At 39.4% G+C, this 20,215-nt stretch overlaps 1 protein-coding gene across 2 annotated transcripts in view; it reads right to left on the reverse strand.

The window, feature by feature from the left end:
• Positions 1–3,125: 3,125 nt before the first annotated feature.
• Positions 3,126–20,215, reverse strand: part of igsf9b (immunoglobulin superfamily, member 9b) — a 48,571-nt gene continuing 31,481 nt past the window's right edge. Inside the window, exons 4-19 of one of the 2 annotated variants that reach the window (XM_051904449.1) lie at positions 15,987–16,133; positions 12,978–13,129; positions 12,516–12,633; positions 11,583–11,724; positions 11,149–11,294; positions 9,307–9,449; positions 9,078–9,218; positions 8,826–8,942; positions 8,528–8,678; positions 8,310–8,421; positions 8,043–8,218; positions 7,518–7,756; positions 7,325–7,409; positions 6,907–7,077; positions 5,602–5,638; positions 3,126–5,441 (exon numbers count right to left, since the gene is read on the reverse strand). In XM_051904449.1, coding sequence (XP_051760409.1) covers positions 3,263–5,441; positions 5,602–5,638; positions 6,907–7,077; positions 7,325–7,409; positions 7,518–7,756; positions 8,043–8,218; positions 8,310–8,421; positions 8,528–8,678; positions 8,826–8,942; positions 9,078–9,218; positions 9,307–9,449; positions 11,149–11,294; positions 11,583–11,724; positions 12,516–12,633; positions 12,978–13,129; positions 15,987–16,133 — 4,256 coding nt within the window. In that variant the 3' untranslated portion in view covers positions 3,126–3,262. Of the gene's footprint in view, positions 5,442–5,601; positions 5,639–6,906; positions 7,078–7,324; positions 7,410–7,517; positions 7,757–8,042; positions 8,219–8,309; positions 8,422–8,527; positions 8,679–8,825; positions 8,943–9,077; positions 9,219–9,306; positions 9,450–11,148; positions 11,295–11,582; positions 11,725–11,775; positions 12,634–12,977; positions 13,130–15,986; positions 16,134–20,215 lie in introns of those variants that run through there. The other variant, XM_051904450.1, reaches the window with a different exon arrangement.

Consider the following 20,215-nt stretch of genomic DNA (forward strand, 5'->3'; position numbering starts at 1 on the left):
AACCTTTAAATGTATTACAAAAATGTACAGCAGCATCTTAAATATAAAATAGATCAATGTTTTCTCAACACATTCATGAATATTTGTACAAAATTTTAAAAAAGAAAAAACTAGTTTAAAAAATATATATATTTACAATAAGCACAGACTGACAGAGCGATAGATGGATGCCAAGTTCCATGTGCATCTATGTTTTTGTTTCAGCCATTTTATACATCCACAGTTCTTTGCATTAAAGTAAAACAAATACAGAAGATTAAGTGAGCTGGCTGCAAAAATGTTTCTGTTTGGGAAAGTTAATTAATGTAAAGAACACAAATAAATTGGGAGGAGAGTTTGATTGAGAGTTAAGGCAGCTAAGCTCTTAATGTTGGCACTGAATTTTTGCTTTAAATTATAATGACAAATGGTTTAAAATGAATTCAGTTTCAAGCTCAAATATACACATGGTAAACATACACAACAACATTATATTCATATATACATGTACTCATGTATATGTAAAATACAACAATCTTATATATTTCAGTTGCTTGAAATATACGTTTCCTTGGCTGCAGTATCTGATTGTCAAAGCAAACTTTATGCTATACTGTTGTTTTGGTTCAGCTAATTGAAGAATGTAACAAAACCCTTTGAAAGTGGAGTTATATTACCAGAGTGTCCATTATCCACAATGGATATCAATTTTATTTACAAAACCTGTATCAAAACAATTAGACTTCTGAGTTTTTTCTCCTTTTCTGTAAAACTGTACTTCATGAAAGCTCATCTTTTAGTCTAGACAGACAGAAGTGCAATCTGGGATTGATGAGAACAGGTAAATACAAAGTGAACGAAAGACAACGATACAAAAACTATATTCCATATACTGTACATATTTCAAGTTTGGAAAAACCAGTAGGAACTGAACGCACCTTTACAGCATAATGACAATAATGAATATACATCAAAGCTGGTCAAGGGTATTCAAGTCTGGATCCTTTGCTTTCTCAGGATTTGTTAGGTTTGTACTCAAAACCAATTTGTCTTCTTCCTTTGGATGCTCTGAAAATATAAATACAGTGATTATAGTTAGTTGCCTACATAAGAACCAAATAAAACTTTGGGTTTAAGCTGAATTTAACATGGAAATAAGTCAGGCATTTTATAAAATTTTGCTAGCATAATTGTGTTCTTGAGGCCAAATGTGAATATATCACTTCAGAATTTTGTACTGTCAAACAATGTACTGTAAGGCAAACATCAGTGCTGTGGACATTTGTCCCTACAAAGGGAAATATTTTGCAGAAAGCCTGAATTAAAAACAAGTTAAACTTCAATACGGATAGGCCAAAGGGATTAAAGGGAGGTAACGGACCAAGGTAAAGTTCTCAGAGCAATGCGGAGCTGGAATCAGAGTCTGGGTCAGGGGGGGTGCAGGGGTCTCGGGAGTAGGATTCCTGGGCTCTGCGGTACTCCTGGAACTCCTGTCGCAGGGCATTGAAGCGTGCCTCACTGAGGGAACGACCATACCGGTGCTGAAGAGACTGGGACACTAAGGGAGGGCTGATGGAGGACAGGCCTGAGAGGAGGAGGAGGTGGAGGAAGGGTAAAGTTCAGGGGAAACTTCAATTGCCATTATATTTGGTGTGGGAAATAATCAGACAAGTTCAAAGAGTTGAAGTTCTTACGTTTACTCGGGAAGTCCTGGAGGCCAGCGGTGGAGCGGGGGCGATCTTGCCTAAATTCCCTGCCTCGCCCAAAGCCTGCATGGGGCCGCTCCATTTTCATGGCCTCCAGGATGTCGTGATCCACAGAGTATTCTGCAGCATCCCATTCATAACTCTCATCTACTGAGGTATTTCTTCTACACACACACATGCAACAATACACAGTGAGATATGTAGAAAATGACAGTGATATAAATGTGTACAAAACAAAATAAGACATTAGGAACTATTCTAGTTTGTCTGTGCCGAGGCCTGGCCTCATGTATATGTGTATCAGCTTCACCTTTTGGACCTCCGTTCTCTCAGGTCTTTATCTGCCCTGTGCCTCTCGCTCTCCTCTGTTGTCTCTGGTGAGCTGAGTAAGGTTGGAGTGATAGAGAGAGACTGGCGTAGGTGCCCGTGTCCATATGGTCCCACGCTACCCCTTCCACTGCTCTGGCTGGCGTAACTGGCTCTGCCCCCATCACCTCTTATATCCCGGCCTTCTGTCTCTGTACAGCCCCTAACTGCACCCATCCCTTTGTCCACCTCCCTCGAAAAGTCTTGCTCTCGTAGGGGAAAGGATGTATGATATGGTGAGGGCCAGCTGTAACCTCTGGGGAGGAAAGGCCTTGGCGGACACCTTCTGGGTTCTGCAGGATGCAGGTAGTCCACCCTGGCCACCGATCTGGTTGGAACAAAAGGTTGAGGAGGTTCTTGTGGGACATACTTATGTTGAACTGACCTAAGTGTTTCCTGATAAGATAGAGGCCACCTAGAGGAATCTGGAAAGACCGCTGCCTGTCGACGTGGATCTGAGTCCCGCCTGGAAGGAAGGGATGATTCCATGTGTTGTGGTGGATCTGGGACTGAGGGAACAGGTGTGTGGTAGGGAGGTGTCATGTCAGATCTCTCAACATGCCTACGTCTCTCTAGACTGTAGCTGGTAGGAGGCTGAAAGGGCACTGACCCTCGCCATGATGGGCCAGACATGGGATAGTATCGTGCAGGGGTACGACCCAGACTGTATGATTTGAGCCTTATATCTGGATGGGGAAATTTATCTCTGTAACAAGTCTCAGATCTATAAGTTCTTGGATTTTCAAAATGTTCCCATCTAGAACCTAAACTAATGGACTTCTTAAGGAATGGACGTGGTTGACCGACTCCAGAGAGGGTCCTACAGGGACCAATGCTGACTGATTTCTTCATGAAAGGCATAGGACCTGGATAGATCCGTGAGGGTATCATGTTTGTCCGGTCAACCTGAGTTTGAGATCTTTGATATTGTTCAGATATAGAGTCTGGACATTTGGAAACAATTGCTGCCATGCTTTTAGCTGTGTTAATTAATGTATGTGCTGGACCATGCTGTGTAAATTCTTGTTTTTGAGGCCCTAAACTCTGAGAAACCAAAGGGTCAGAACTCTTTTCCTTTTCTTTAGATGGAGAGAAACCTTTCTTGATTGTGTCTGAGGTGCCTGATTTAACATGTGTATCTCGTGCCTGTAATTGTGAACAAGGTTTAGAAATCGGAATATTTCCAGGTTCACGGTGTCCCACTAGTACATTCAGGTGCTGTGGTCATGAACAGCCCCATTGTGATGACTAATATTGGTCCCAGAGTGCTCCTGATCATGTTTTTCCCAAATTTTGGGTACAACATCAGGCTCATCTCTTAACAGTGTTCTAGTTTCTGTCTCAACACTGGATTCAACAGATTCCGAAGGCTCAGTCACTTCAACAGGATCATCTACACTCATTTCAATGAAACCTGGAAGACTCAGGTATTCCAGGATAGTGCTGGTCTGCAGTGGGGACATCCGGGCTGGTTGGGGAGCAAGCTTAGCTTTCATTAATTCTGACATTCTCGATAAATTTGACTGATCACTTTCTGCCTCATTTTCCAACAGGGTCAGGGGTGATATTCGACTAGGGCTTTCACTGAAGACACATCTGTCACTCTTTCGGGATCGAGCCCTGATACCCTCTTTCTCTAGCTCATTGTATGGCAATATGGAGCTGGAATCATCACTCACTACCACCATCACTTTTTCCTTTGCTCCTGCTTTCTGATGATCGTAGGGCAATGTAGAGCAACCTGATGGATTACGACTCAGTTTGTCTTTTTGAACAGCCCTTAGTTCCTCCGAGTCTGTAACACTTTGAGTCCTGGGATCAAGGTAATGTGGGTTAGGACAAGGATCTCTATCTCTTCCTGCCACCTCTTGGTGCAGCTCAGATGATTGAGGACTCAAGCGAGCAGGGGATGTTGATCTAAATGCTGGAGCCTCTTTTTCCATTTTTCTTTCTTGCAACCAACTTTCCTGAGCTAAAGTCCTGTTGGGCAGCTCCTGCTCCTCTTCCAGGTGAATTTCCGGGTGTCTAGCTCGTGCCCCAGTCAGGCTGGTTTTACTGGGAGGGGGTATGTCCCTGGTAGGAGAGAAAAGTGAGAGAGAGGTATATTGTGTGGCTGGTGAACAAGAGACATCTGTTGCCAGTGAATCTTCTAGATTGGCAATGCCTTGTTGACGTGTGTGAGGGTAGAGTGAATGAGGTGTGTTCCCTTCGGAAAGGCTCTGCACTGGCACCAGGCTAGTGGGAGATGTCACAGGGCTTATGTCCCACTGGATGTATGAGGAAGAAGCGGAGGGAAGTCTCTCCATGGGACTGCTGGTGTTGCCAAAATAACAGCCCCTCCTATAGTCCGATACATGCTGGGCCAGGCTGCTGGGTCTGTTTTTTTGTCGTAAATGGATGTTTTGGGGCTTCCAAATAGGGTCTTCAGACTCAACACCTGTCCATTTTCTTAAGGGACTTGCAGACTTGGCCCGCCTCTGTTCTTGCTCATGTGCCTGTGCCCTTCGGCTGGCCGTATAGTGTTCTAGTTCCCTCTCCATTTGCTCACGTTCCTTCACCAGCTTTAAACATTTGCTTAAGTTGTCCCTCTCTCTTTCACCATCCAGTTGAGTTACCATAGTGCTGGACTCTGTCAGCTGGCTGTCTCCAATGATGGGCTTGTAACGTGTCTGGTTGAGCAGCCTCTCTCTCTCCAAAGCTCGGGCTCTCCTGGTTAAGCTGGGGAATATGTCCTCCCTATGACTGGCACTCCGGTATTTTTTTAGTGAGTCACTTACCCTCTTTTCACTGCAGTCTGAATAAAAGCTGGCCTTCTCCAACAAGGTCTCAGAGCAGCCCTGCTCATCATCAGAGTAGAAACAGCCATGACGGGAGAAGTTTCTGGCCATTGCCTTCACCCTGCCAGGGGAGTGATGGGGTCTCTCTGAGTCTGGAGGGTCCACCGTCAATGCTGACAGCATCTCTCTCTGTTCATCCCTCTCTGAACTTACAGGATTTGATTTGTTGGACTCTTTAAAAGATCCACTGTTACTCCCTCTACCAGGCGATTGTGGGAACTCTTTTTTGAGGTTCTTTTTTATGTGGGTTGATGTGGAGTTTTCTAGATCGGGTTGGATAACAAAGCGGCCATCAGGACTTCTGGATATGGACTCAATAGCAGATGTGGGTGAGGGAGATCCGCCAAAGTGGCTCTCACACAGGGTGTAGCGTGGAGGTGGAGAGGATGAGGACAGGAGCTGCTTTCTCTGATCTTGGTACTCACTGCGGCTGCCTTTTTCAAAGGAGGAACGGTCTGAACGATCAGAAGAGGATGAGTTGGGGAAGAAGTTTAAAGGAGGGCACAGTTTTAACTTCAGCACACTGTCGGGACTGTCAGAAGGCGAGTGAGCTCTGAGGAGAGAGAAGACAAGTGAACGTTTAGGGCAGGAAGAATTAGATGTTTGAAACAAATGCATCCCTTCGGGCTGCAATTTCAAAAACCCATTGTAGTACAGTGACAAAGATGGAGAAGCATAGCAATGATACATGCATAGCAAAGATGGACACTTACTGTGGAGACGAACTCTTCTGGAAGGCAGAGGGTATATCTGAAATGGTGGGGAGGGTGCAAAGTTCATATCATGCCACAGATAAAGAGTCATAAGATGACAAAGAGACAAAAACAAAAGCAGCCTCAACAGAAACAGTGATGCCATGCATGTCAATACCACTGATGGCTGAGAAATACATAATTTCAAATGTGTCACGTATCAGTCTTTGAGGCATTAAATGTTTATATGGTCATAGCGATTGATAATGCATCAAAGGCCTTAAAGGATTAGTTCACTTTCCAATTAAAATTTCCTGATAATTTACTCACCCCCATGTCATCCAAGATGTTTATGTATTTCTTTCTTCAGTCGAAAAGAAATGAAGGTTTTTGAGGAAAACATTAGAGGGATTTTTCTCCATATAGTGGACTTCAATGGTCTCCAAACGGTTGAAGGTAAAAAATAGTTTCAGTGCAGCTTCAAAGGGCTTTAAACGATACCAGACGAGGAATAAGGGTCTTATCTAGAGAAACGATCGGTCCATTTTCTAATTTTTTTTTTAAAATGTATATGCTTTATATAAACAAATGATCGCCTTTAAGTGGTTCCGCCAAAACCGCACTTCCGTATTCTTCAAAAAGTTTACGCTGTATGTCCTACACCTTCCCTATTCAACTTACGAAACGAACATGGCGCCAGTTCCGTTTTTTTCCGTAAGTAGAATAGGGAAGGTGTAGGACATACAGCGTAAGCTTTTTGAAGAATACGGAAGTGCGGTTTTGCCGAAACCACTTGAAGGCGATCATTTACTTATATAAAGTAAATACATTTTAAAAACATTTTAGCAAATGACCGATCGTTTCTCTAGATAATACCCTTATTCCTCGTCTGGTATCGTTTAAAGCCCTTTGAAGCTGCAATGAAACTGTAATTTTGACCTTCAACCATTTGGAGACCAGTGAAGTCCACTATATGGAGAAAAATCCTCTAATGTTTTCCTCAAAAACCTTCATTTCTTTTCGACTGAAGAAAGAAGGACATGGACATCTTAGATGACATGGGGGTGATTAATTTATCAGGAAATTTTTATTTAAAAGTGGACTAATCCTTTAAGGAATGGATATAATGAAGAGTTAAAACAGTCACTACATAAACATTTGTTCAAGACTTAAGTACACAACCCATGTATCTGAATGTTGTAGACCCAAATTACTTCAAAAGCATGCAAAAAGATTACAAAAGTTTTATAGTGGTGTCTTTATTCAACAAAAATTTCATATTCAAAATCATAACAATGACCATGCAATCTTCATCACTGCTTTTACCATCTCTCTTTTTCCTTCGCCGCTGTCCCCTTCTGTTGTTCATAATGCAGGCTGTCACCAGAGAAAGGATGATGGCAACAAACAGGAAACACACACCCCCAATCACACCAGCCAGCAGAGGCTCAGGAACAAAGGCCAATAGACTCGGCGCTGCCGGATACATCTCCATTCCTAAAGGCCACACATTACACGTTACCTTCTAATATAATAAATCAATAAACAATTAGGCATCAATAATTTATACCAATATTACATTTCTGACTTCTTTAACTTTCTATTTATCATATTAAATCATATTAATATTCAAATATATTAATTAAAATTGGTAGTTTTTCCAAGCCCCATAGGAAAAAAAGTTTCAAAAAGCCTGAAATTTGTCAATTCAAAGTCAAAATATTGATTTCTGATTTAGCCTCACCTTCAGTTGAGATGACAACTGAGTCACTGGGCACACTAACCAGTTTGTCTCTGCGAGACAGAAGACGCAACTCGTAGTTGGAGTCCTGTGTAAATAAATAAAGAGAAAATGAACCATCAAGTGAAAACTAATGGCATAGAATAGGAACATTCAACACCAAGCTGCCATTTTCCCAATATTTCACACATTTTACCTTAACAAGTCCCTGTACAATCAATTCGGTCACGTTGACAGCAATCTCTCTGTCTATAGTGACCCACTCCCCCTTTCCCCGCTTTGCTTGAAGTACAAAGGAAGTTAATGGTGGAGACTCTTCTAGAGGTAGCAGCCATTGCAGCAAAACACCTAGTGATGTACGATTGGCTGACAGCAAGGTGGGAGGGGGCAACACTGCAATGGTGGTTACCATAGTAGGAGCTTCTGTTGGAGGTGCTGCAATGTAAATAACATAAGGATTTACCTTAGCATACTACATCATATCATGCTACATCATACATCTTGGACCATAGGCTTGGAATAACTTTAAAGTCCACCAGGGAATACTTTGAATCAAATCAGGGAATACAGATCTGTTAAAGTAACTGTAGACAGTCTAAACCTTACCATGTACATGATATGTGTCTGTATATGTGGTGCTAATGGATGACCTCATTAAGTGCATGATTTGTAAGTTATGTGTGTGTATATATATATATATATATATATATAAAGTGCTCACCCAGTGTTGTAATTGTGACAATCTCACTGAATGGGCCAGAGCCCAACTTGTTTTGGGCAAGAACGCTGAACTGGTAACTAGTGAAAGCTTGCAGACCCGTCACCAGCAGGGAGGTTTTGGTTGTTGGCACAGGGATTGATGCCCATTCATGCTTGCCTCTCACAGTGGGCTTTATCCTGATACAGAGATATTAGATTAGATTACATTACATTACAAGATTTGTCAAAAATCTAGTGTTGCTCATGCATTCAGTTTGAGGTCACACACCAAACAGTAAATCTCTGAGTGTATCCTCCATCAAAGCCTGGCTCCCAGGACACATTGGCCTGACTAATCCCTGGATCCACAGACACGGAGGTAACAGCATGGGGACTTGTGCCTGAAGAAAACAGAGCAGATAATATATTTGATTTTCTGTCTCATTTGTTTTTCAATAGGTAAATTAGGATTATTTTTAACAGGCATCTATTCCCTATTCCTCTTACCTAGCACTAAAATCATGGTTGCCACACTGACAGTGGCCACACGGTTGGTGGCACGACACTCCCACGCCCCCTGGTGGTCCTTACTGAGTGGACGCAGGACCAGAGAGCCATTGGACAGGACTGTAAACGGAGTGCGAGGGGCAGGACCAACCTACAGCAGATGTGAAAGTCTGTTAGTATATACAGAATCTGTTTTTTTTTAGCAGATTAGCATTTAAATACACATTTAAATAACACACATTTAAATAATCATGGTCATCTGAAGGCTTTTGGGATTACAAACAAAAAACAAACTTACTTTAATCCATGTGATGTTAGGGGCGGGGTCTCCCTCAGATTGACAGGGTATAACCAGCTCCCTACCTACTTCTTGTAGGTACTCTGCACGGGGCGAGACACGGAAGGAAGGGGGATCCTATGGACATCACCAAATTGCAAATGAGTTGTGTGGTGGTCAGGTCTAACTCGGTGTCAGGTCAGTCATTAATAATAAATTTCACTATGTGGTGATGTGTCAAATTATTTTTCATTCTACACATATGGTGTTCACCTTCAGGATAACTTTGGTAGGTTCTGATTGGCCCATGGTCCCATAACTGTTATAGGCTGTACAGGTATACATGCCCACTGCATCATCATTTGCTGCAGTTATGAACACTGAGCCCTCTGAGTTGACCATCCATCCTGGATACTGACCAATCAAGATGAAGAATATAAACTGATGCAATTTGGGGCACAATGAAATAAGATGCTTGATGATATACAGACTCATAAAGTACCTGCTCCAGGTCCAGGGAAGCTCCATCTTTGGTCCAATTAACATACAGCACAGGGGGCTCGGCTTGAACTGGGCATATGATCTTTCCCCCCATTCCCACGGGAAGATAAGTCTCACGGGGCATCCGAACCACTCGTGCAGGATCTTTAAGAAAATCAGGCTTTTAATTATGTCATTTGTAGTAAAGGGGACCTATTATTATGCCCTTTTTCAAAGTCTTGTTTTTGTTTTGGGAGGATCTACTAGAATAGGTTTTCATGCTTGAATGTTTAAAAACACATTTTTCACATATTTGACATTGTTGCATATAGAAGCTTGTTTCCGCCACTAAATAAAAAAATAAAAAAAGGTAATTGCGTCTTTTTCTCTCACAATCCTGACTTTTTTCTCTCAGAATTGCGAGTTATAAAATCAGAATTGCGAGTAATAAAGTCAGAATTGCGAGTTATAAAGTCAGAATTGCGAGATATAAAGTCAGAATTGCGAGTTATAAAGTCAGAATTGCGAGATATAGTCAGAATTGCGAATTATAAAGTCAGAATTGTGAGTTATTGCGAGTTATAAAGTCAGAATTGCGAGATATAAAGTCAGAATTGCGAGATATAAAGTCAGAATTGTGAGTTATTGCGAGTTATAAAGTCAGAATTGCGAGATATAAAGTCAGAATTGCGAGTTATTGCGAGTTATAAAGTCAGAATTGCGAGATATAAAGTCAGAATTGCGAGTTATTGCGAGTTATAAAGTCAGAATTGCGAGATATAAAGTCAGAATTGCGAGTTATTGCGAGTTATAAAGTCAGAATTGCGAGTTATTGCGAGTTATAAAGTCAGAATTGCGAGATATAAAGTCAGAATTGCGAGTTATTGCGAGTTATAAAGTCAGAATTGCGAGATATAAAGTCAGAATTATGTTATAAAGTCAGAATTGCGAGATATAAAGTCAGAATTGTGAGTTATTGCGAGTTATAAAGTCAGAATTGCGAGATATAAAGTCAGAATTGCGAGTTATAAAGTCAGAATTGCGAGTTATTGCGAGTTATAAAGTCAGAATTGCGAGATATAAAGTCAGAATTGTGAGTTATTGCGAGTTATAAAGTCAGAATTGCGAGTTATTTCAAGTTATAAAGTCAGAATTGCGTGATATAAACTCTTCTGAGAAAAAAATGCCCTTTTTCCCCTCACAATTGGACATAACACACAATTGCGAGGTTATATCTCACAATTCTGACTTTATAACTCGCAATTCTGACTTTATATCTTGCAATTCTGAGAAAAAAAAAGTCAATTATGAGATATAAAGTCGCAATTAACTTTTTTATTTTTTATTTCGTGGCGGAAACAAGCTTCCATAGTTGCAGCATAGTCTCTTCCCAGGCTGTCAGTAACGCTCTGTTTAGTTCCTGTCTCTATGAAGCCCCTCCTTTTTAAAAGTGCAATGTGCTCTGATTGGTCGGCTGGACCAGTGTGTCGTGATTGGTCAAGCGCTTCAATAGTGTTTGGGCAACACTACTAATGCAACTCAACCAGGCCCTGCCCCTTTATTTTGCGTATGGTTTGGGCGGGAATTATTTAAATGAGGAATATTGTGACGTGTTCGTTCATGGAAGAAAACTCAAGACTACAATTAAGTCATTTCAGGGAGTTCAGAAAGAGTGCGCACTGATAAAAATAAATTACTATTTCTAATACCAGTACATTACACACTAAAGAAAGTCGAACATGTAAAAAACCACAATAGGACCCCTTTAATAGCTTCTGTAGTTCCCTTTATCTGATATACATGAAGATAGATTTAACATTTAAAAAAGAAAGAATTTAGAACCAATGAATTGCAAAGCACTCACGTTTAACTTTGAGGTAGGCAGACGCAGAGGGAGGGGTCATTAGACCATTGGTGGGTGTGCAGGTGTAATTCCCAGAATCCTCAGGTATAAGACCTGAAATGAGGAGGGTCCCGTCCACTAGGATTTTTACCCGTGATTTCAGAACTCTATAAACACAAAAATGCAGCAAACAGAAGCAACATCATATTAAAAGATACACAATAAATGATATTACCAATAAGTAGAATTAACCCTAATCAACTAACAAAAACATCAACAAACAAAAAAGTTGGAGGCTACTAAACAAATAAATAAATAAAAATAACATTTTTGATCATAATTATGTGAAAATAAAGCATCATTATACAATAATATCTGATAGCAGATGCTGTGATTGTCCAATCAGAATCTATAATATATAATAATGTTTTCACAAATTATTGTAGGTCACTCACTCAATGTGAAACACGTTTTGGTCTTGTTTCCACCACTCATACGTGAGGTTAGAAGGATACGCTTCTGCTTGGCATTGCAGAACTGCATCCTGGGACATATTCATGGTGGTGTCCTCAGGGGAAATTATGATAATTGGAGGACCTGTTTGAAAGCAAAAGAATGCATAAAAGCATGCATGCGAGACTGAATGCATAAAATGTAATCAGCTTGAAATAATCTGGATTTGAGGAGGTTCTTTGTTCAGTTCAGGGCTGAGATTTAGGCTCAAGTGCCAAAATGCATTGTGTTAAAGCACTACCACCAAAAGAGGGCAGTGTTTGCTCGTTTAATTAAACTACAGTTTGCCAGAATATTCACTCTAAATTCTTATGCCGTGAAAAAAAAACAATCGAATGTGAGGTATTCCACTTTAATGTCTCATGTTTTCAACCACATACAGTAGCATTCTGTTGTCCAAAGATCAGATGATGATATATGAAGAAACAAAATGCTAGCATCCACCTTGCAGTTGTGCTATCAACAGAAAGCCCTATTCTTTATCATCATGCAATTGAGGAACTTTCATTCATGTATCATTGATGTATTTTATTTGCTTAATATTTATCATCTTTATTGGTGCACAACATCATGCATGCATTTAGGGCTGATAATCTTCCAAATCTGATTTAAAAAGGCTATTGCATAGTAGAAAGATCATATTTTCTGAGCCAAATGGAAGCGGCAACAGTTCTTAATGTGAATCAAGCCAGTTGCAAACCACATGAAGCTGAGATTAAGGCTATTCACTTACTGCACACAAATCTAACTGCATCAAAGACGCCAATGTTCTCATACCAAATGCTGCTTAAGGTAAACGCTTAATACCCTGCAAGCCTATTTACATGCTGCTGGGTTTCTTCGCCCATGTGGACAAGACATGGTGTGTAACAGACCTTTGACCTGCAGCTGGGTGGTGTGGGTAAGGTTCCCTTCTGAATTGGATACGTGACACTTGTATATTCCTGCCGTCTCCCTGGTAACCTTGGTTAAAGACAAGGTTTCATTGAGTACCTGTTGGGGGAAATTAATGTTTAGGTGGCAAACGAGACAGTTAAAGAAGAAAAATGTGAACAGCCCAAAGTGAACTCTACACTCAAGTTGACATGAAACATGATTCATGATATCTGAGCAAAACAGGATATTCAATTAGGGTAAAAATGTAGAAATATAGATTTGATCAGCAACTGATGAAAAGTTGGCTGTATATCAGAATGACGCTAAGTGGTTGGAGGGGAATAAGATTAAAAACATGTACATGAAAAGCAGACAGGGTTGATTTTGAATTCCAGGCTGATTTTAAATGATCTTTATTAACTGTCAGTCAACTAACAATCAACTAAAAAGCTATTTTGTACCTGAATTGCTTCTTGTTTCTCAGCGGCACTGCCATCTTTTCTCCAGATGATGGTGGGCTTGGGGTTTCCATGAGCATCACAGTGGAGGGTGAGCGATTCACCCAACATGACCTCCAGAAAGGCAGGAGGAGTCTTTACAAACACTGGAGGAGCTAAAGCAGACATAAAAACCGTCAAAACCATTTTCATAGAGAAAAACAACAACAACAACAAAATAAAAAAAAATAAAAATAAAAAATAAAATAAAATAAATACATATTAAATTAAATCAAATTAATCAATTATTTAAATATGTACTTCTTATGGAAGCTTGTTTCCACCACTGAATAAAAAATAAAAAAGGTATAATTCATTCCTTTTTACCTCACAATTCTGACTTTTTTTCTCACAATTGCGTGATTTAACCTCGCAATTGCAAGTTATAATGTCAGAATTGCGAGATATAAACTCAATTGCGAGTTATAAAGTAAGAATTGTGTGATATAAAGTGCGAATGCATTATAATATTTTTTATTTTTATATTTATATTGAGAGTTTATATCTCACGCAATTATGAGTTATAAAGTCAGAATTGAGAGATATAAACTCGCAATTCTGAGGAAAAAAATTTTTTTTTCTTCATAATTAGACTTTATAACTCGCAACTTTGAGTTTCTCTCATAATTCTTTGAAAAGAAGTCAGAATTGTGAGTTTATACCTCGCAGTTGAGAGTTTATAACGTCCAATTGTTAGTTTATAACTAGAAATTCTGACTTTATTTCTCGCAATTTTAAGTATATCTCGCAATTCTGACATTATAATGTGCAATTGTGAGAAAAAAAGTCAGAATTGTGAGATAAAAAGTCACAATTACCTTTTTTATTTTATATTTAGTGGCAGAAACAAGCTTCCATAACTTCTGATATTGGCTTAATCAGGCAAACAATTCTAATATCAGACAGATAAGATAACCAAAAAAAATATTTTCTGATACTAATAAGGTCACCGATGTATAATAAAACACTTAAGGACCTAAAATCATTGCTTTACACTTGCTGACAGTAGTCTTTAACTTTCTCAGAGCGTAACATGAAATTAAGTAATAATGGACATTTGCAAGTGAGGCAAAACATCTGAACACATCTTATTTCCCCATAACCCTGTCAACACAAAGACATGCTTTCCAGCACACTCATACAATGACAGCTTATAAAACCTGCTGTAAACTGACACTGTGCATATAATGGGCGTGAAACGGGCCGTGCTGGAGAGACTCGGACTGTGAGGGAGTCTCTGTCTTCACTCTGATCGCTCATACATGCTACAGTAACACGATCAGATGCTAAAAGCCAGTCTCAGCACTTCACAGGATTCACACACCAGTGCTGAAGGTGTGTGTGTGTGTTTGGGTGTCAGACAAAGAGAGTGTGTGAGTTTTCAGAAGGCATGACAGTCGTCCTGAAGGTGTGAGACAGGAAATTCAGTGTAAAAAGATTGTAAGCAACAGAAAGTGAAAAAGTCAAAGAGCTTTAGTTTTGGATGAAAATGCACAAGTTCTGTTGATATCACAGCAAAACTTCATCTGCATCAAACACTGACGCAAGCGTCATGAAAAATGAGACCGGATTACGCAATTCTCTCTTATTCACCGCAACAAAGCCTTTTATATGAGCTGCAGATGCTGCTTTAATCAGAAGTTTAATCCTTTTCGTAGGAATACAAAAATGTCTGCTGCTTTATTAGACTGAATTCGAAACATAAGAGCACCATTATAAAATATACATTCTCTTAAAGGATTAGTTCAATTCTGAATTAAAATTTCCTGATAATTTACTCACCCCCATGTCATCAAAGATGTTTATATGTCTTTCTTTCTTCAGTCAAAAAGAAATTAAGGTTTCTGAGGAAAACATTTCAGGATTTTTCTCCATATAGTGGACTTCAATGGGTTGAAGGTCCAAATGTCAGTTTCAGTGCAGCTTCAAAGGGCTCTACATGATCCCAGACGAGGAAAAAGAGTCTTATCTAGCAAAACAATTGGTCATTTTCTAAAAAAAAAATAATAAAAATGTATATACTTTTTAACAACAAATGCTCGTCTTGCACTAGCTCTGAGATGTGCCGGCGAAAATCTCCATCTCATTTTCTCCTCCAACATCGTTGTTTTACCTTTTTTTGTAAAGGCCGTTTGTCTTAGTCTTTGCACGATTGCTTTGTAGACACTGGATCGGTACTTCCGCCTTCGTCACGCGTGACCTTTCCAACATGATTACGTAATGTGTGGCGCATGGCAGAGCAGTGCAAGACGAGCATTTGTGGTTAAAAAGTATATAAATTTTTATTTTTTTTTTTGAAAATGACAGATTGTTTTGCTAGATAAGACCCATATTCCTCGTCTGGGATTGTGTAGAGCCCTTTGAAGCTGCACTGAAACTGACAATTGGACCTTCAACCTGTTAAACCCCGTTGAAGTCCACTATATGGAGAAAAATCCTGGAATGTTTTCCTCAAAAACAATAATTTCTTTTCAACTGAAGAAAGACAGACATAAACATCTTGGATGACATGGGGGTGAGTAAATTATCAGGAAATTTTTAATTCTGAAGTGAACTAATCCCTTAAACAAACGCATGTTCACTTTCTATGGAACCTAATTGTCACATCAATTTTTAGGATAAAGTAACAGCTGACATGCAACAAAGAGTTTTGTGTATGTTTCTCATTATTGGTGGGCAGTATGTTCTTATGGCATTAACATGACATAAAATATAAATAAATAAAATTATATATTGCACAGGAAGTTTGCATAATACAGTGAATTAAAAATTGGAACTTGATGGACACAATCAAAAAATCTGATTCAGAAAGAACTAACTATAAGTCTGGCATCAGTGCAAAAACAGACTTACGTTATGAAACCCTAAATGAGTTAAAAACAAAAGACTGTGAATCTTTATAATAATTCTGACATGCAAAGCCATTATGCACATCTAAATAGAAGAAACGACTCAAACTATTTCTTATCCCACCTGAGATGGAAAGGAAGTTCCATGTGCCGTTCTGAAACTCATCTGAGGTTCTATCCAGCAGGAGAATCCGACATTCGAACCAGCCCTCATCCTCCAGAGTCAACTTATCCACCAGAAGAGAAGCGCCACGGCTCAATGACACACGACCTGCCCCGAAAATCAAAGAGACAAGCAATTATTCATCAGTACTTCAGCGTGATTGAGAACACAAAACTATTGTTCAAGCAGTAGAGCCAGGCAGCAATGCTGAGATCATGGGTTTGATTCCCAATGGATGCAATTTAAGGATAAAAGCTGCCTAATGCATAATGGAAATGTAAAACTACTGCTGCCCAACACAAAGTACAGAAGCAGATGAGGTGGCTACCATTTAGTGCATATTCCAAAAACCACATGCATACCTGAAACCACCACTGCAAACCATTACATCCAAATGGGACTATTTTAGCCCTGTTACTTCACAAGCCAATGAGGAATTTATTATGTTAATACTGAATTTAATACAGATGAGAACTGTAAGTTACAGCTGTAAGTTCATTTACAACTTCGAAAAATAATTTTTTACAGTGCAGTTTTATAATATCAGTAAGAGAGAACATTGTTATTGCCTCCTTTTACTGAAATTTCCCACCCGCTTTGTCTCCACCATGTGAAAATTGTATGGCTAATCACTATTTTTAGAGATGCATCGATGTATCAGCTGCCGATATTAATCAGCTGATTTTTGATCAATTTACAACCATCGGCATATCGGCTATATATCGGAAAAAGGCTGATATAACAAACCGATGGTTTATTAATTAACTGCGTGAAGGCACTGAGCTGTATATTGCCCGGAAAGCAGCGTCTCAAGACTGAATGGAGTTGTCTTTCGCTTCTTCTAATTCACCCAAAATTATATCAACATGGCCATCTTGGTGAGTATCCTTGTAAACATAGTCGGTTATGTCTTATGCCAAGTTTACACTACAGGATTTTAAGCCCGATTTAAGCCCCGATTTGCCAGTTAACGAGCTCGCCGACAGGTCGTGCTGTGATCGGGGGAAAATCAGCGAGTGATCGGCGCTCGCCAATCTTTATGTGAACTACTCAACGACACATCAAAGGAGGCTCACTAGCGCGTCGTCGACACCTCGCAGATGCCAGAGAAATATCTAGCATGCTAAATATCTGGAGCTGTCAGCCGACTCGATATCCTGTGGTGTCACGTGTCGCGATGCAACAGCCAATGAAATATACACTGATGTCTATTGAAGCAACAATAACAATCCATTCAAATATAATTTGCCGACATTTATTCATATCAGATACACATTGTGTAAGTAACTATAATGCTCACTCACTCTATTGTTCTCCCAGTTCACCAGCCACATATATTTCAGGACAAATGGATGAATTCACGTTATATATTAAGATCAAGGTCATTACATTACGTTGGGTGACAGTTGTCGTTAGCTCGTGTAGTCACTAACTCGTGTAGTCACAGCAGTCACGTAGTCTGAACAGCACAGCGATCTGCCGACATTTAAAGTCTTGTAGTGTAAACTTGGCTTAAAATGAATGTAAACAGCTGAGAAATAAAACGCATGTGTAACAGTATATTGGATCCGTGCAGCTCTTAAAGTGACAGCAGCCTAATATTCCTGCTGCGCTGCTGTCTGCTTTTTGATGTTATTCAAACAACAAAAGACAAAATAAATCGCTCACTACTCTTGACAAAATAACTTAATAAGGATTAATATGATTTTAAATTATAGAGTGAAGAATATGCAGTCATTTTACATTTGTTTACTTTATTTCTGTACCTGAAAACTACTGTTAAACCAAGCTAAAAAACACTATTTCATATGTATTTGTTCTGTTGTATTTATGTATTTATGTTGGCCTGCTGAATGTTAAATGGATCCAATCCATGTTCATTATAAATTATTTGATGATGCAGCAATAAACTAATTAGTATAACATGCGTTTTTTTTTCTTTGCTAATTTAAAACATGATCAAAACACTATTTTAATGACAAAACTTCAAATGAGAGAGCAAGTGACAAATATCACTATCGGCCAATAATTGTTAAAATCGGTATCAGTATCGGCCCAAAACAATCGGTGCATCCCTAACTATTTTACATAAAAGCAAACAGTAATATTCATGCAATATAATTGATTAATGCAATGCACGACTCATAGACAAATAAAAAAAATGCTTCAGCTCACGGACTAAAAAGCACCACCTGTTTTTGTTTACTGCACAGGCACGTGGAAACATGTGAAAAGAGCAGCTCAACTCCATGGAAATCTTAACATCTCTCTGCATGATGTAACATGGTCAGCTGTTTTCCCTCATATCCACAGACTCAAAACAAAACCACACTAGCTAAAGAGTTATTGAAATGTGATACGAAAGGAGCACACAGACACACAAATCGCTTTCAAAGCACTACAAACTGTTTTAATCTACTGCTAGAGACTCTTTGAAAGGTAATATGCATGTCGTCTGGTTATTGGAATCTGGTTTTTCAGCTTTAACCTCCCCTTCTATTTTTATTCTGCTTTTCTTTTCCAAATTCCAGGGTTGTAAATGATGACACGCTGATAACGCAGTGGATGCCGGCTGTGAGTGTGTGTTTCCGCTTTGCTGGAAGCAGCCGTTGGAGTTTGACTGTAAGCCAAGATCCTCAGTGATGGAACAAGCTCCCTGTGTAGAGTACGAAAATCATACCATGACAATTTAATGCACAATCGTTACGGCTGAGGAATTCTAATCCAAACACACCTGGACACTGACATCCCGCTGAACCCTCCAGTGAGGTGTGCAGGTGTGCCAGCATTTGATTTGTACCTTCAGACTTCAGTCAAGCATCACAACCCCTAAATTTACAACCACTAAACTTCAGTATGTAACTCTTCTCACACCATTTGTGCTGATGACATGAAAATCCCTTAGACAAAGTAACAATCTAGTTAATGTCTGTTGCTCAGTCAACTACAATCTATTCTTGAGGCTATATAAATAAACATCCAATTCTGACCTTGTGTGGCACGTAGCAGTAATTGAATGTTAACTGCAGACTTTAGTTAAATATGAAAGTGCAGAACCGTAGGCCTGTTCTAACAAGTCAGTGTTATTATAACATCTCTTTATCTTTTATCAAACGTGCTGCAATATTCTCTGCTTGACATGTCTATTCACCAAATCTACAGCGTCTATAGGTAAGAAAAACCACAAATGAGATCTATTTAAAGGGGACCTATAATGCTCCTTTTAAAAGATGTAATACAAGTCTCTGGTGTCCCCAGAATGTGTCTGTGAAGTTTCAGCTCAAAATACCCCACAGATCATTTATTATAGCTTGTTAAATTTGCCCCTATTTGGGTGTGAGCAAAAACACACAATTTTTGTGTGTCCCTTTAAATGCAAATGAGCTGCTGCTCCAGAAGAGGGCGGAGCTTTAACAGCTTGCTCTTCGGTTGCTCAACAACAAAGCTGGAGAATCTCACGCAGCCAAAATGAGGTTTGTCAGTAACGGTGTTCAGCCTTACATTGTTCAAACCGGAGTCGACACTGACGGAGAGACTCAGGAAGAAGTTTCAACTTTTAGAATGAAACTGGACGTTTCTGAATGGTTAGCGGATAAATTTATGTAGTTGCTGTGGAGTTGATTCAACTCATCGACTAGCATGTGCCGTCATGTTAATCTTTTGTGCAAATCCAGTGTTGAATTGACCCTCGTTTGTGAAGCAGTCCGGTGTAAAACACTCTACTACAACAACTGTGATGTGACAACAATTGTGATGTCACCAACCCAGGAACAAGCTTGTTGTAGTCCCTAGCAGCCGTTTGTTGTAGTCCTTAAAAAGCGATTACTGTAAAAGAAAATATCTTCCTTTGCATTGCACTTTGAGTGTCATAACTTTTCAGATGTTGTTTATGCTCAAACAGCAACATTACACACTAACTAAAGTTAAAAAAGTGAAATCATAATCAACCACCCCTTTAATATCTGAATTGTTTCCAGGCAATATTGGGATTGAAAGGCCAAAGTCTGCAATCAAAAGTCAGAGATTTCAGTATGATCTAAGCTGCTATCCACATTTATTTTAGTTCTTGTTACTGTATGACAACTACTGACCTAAAATAAAATAATAAAATATACAAATATGACAAATAAATAAAAAAAATAGCACAAATAAAAGGAATTTTAGGAGAAACAAGTTGATACTTCAAGGAG

The sequence above is a fragment of the Ctenopharyngodon idella genome, chromosome 8, assembly GCF_019924925.1.
Source record: "Ctenopharyngodon idella isolate HZGC_01 chromosome 8, HZGC01, whole genome shotgun sequence".
Taxonomy (NCBI): Eukaryota; Metazoa; Chordata; class Actinopteri; order Cypriniformes; family Xenocyprididae; genus Ctenopharyngodon; species Ctenopharyngodon idella.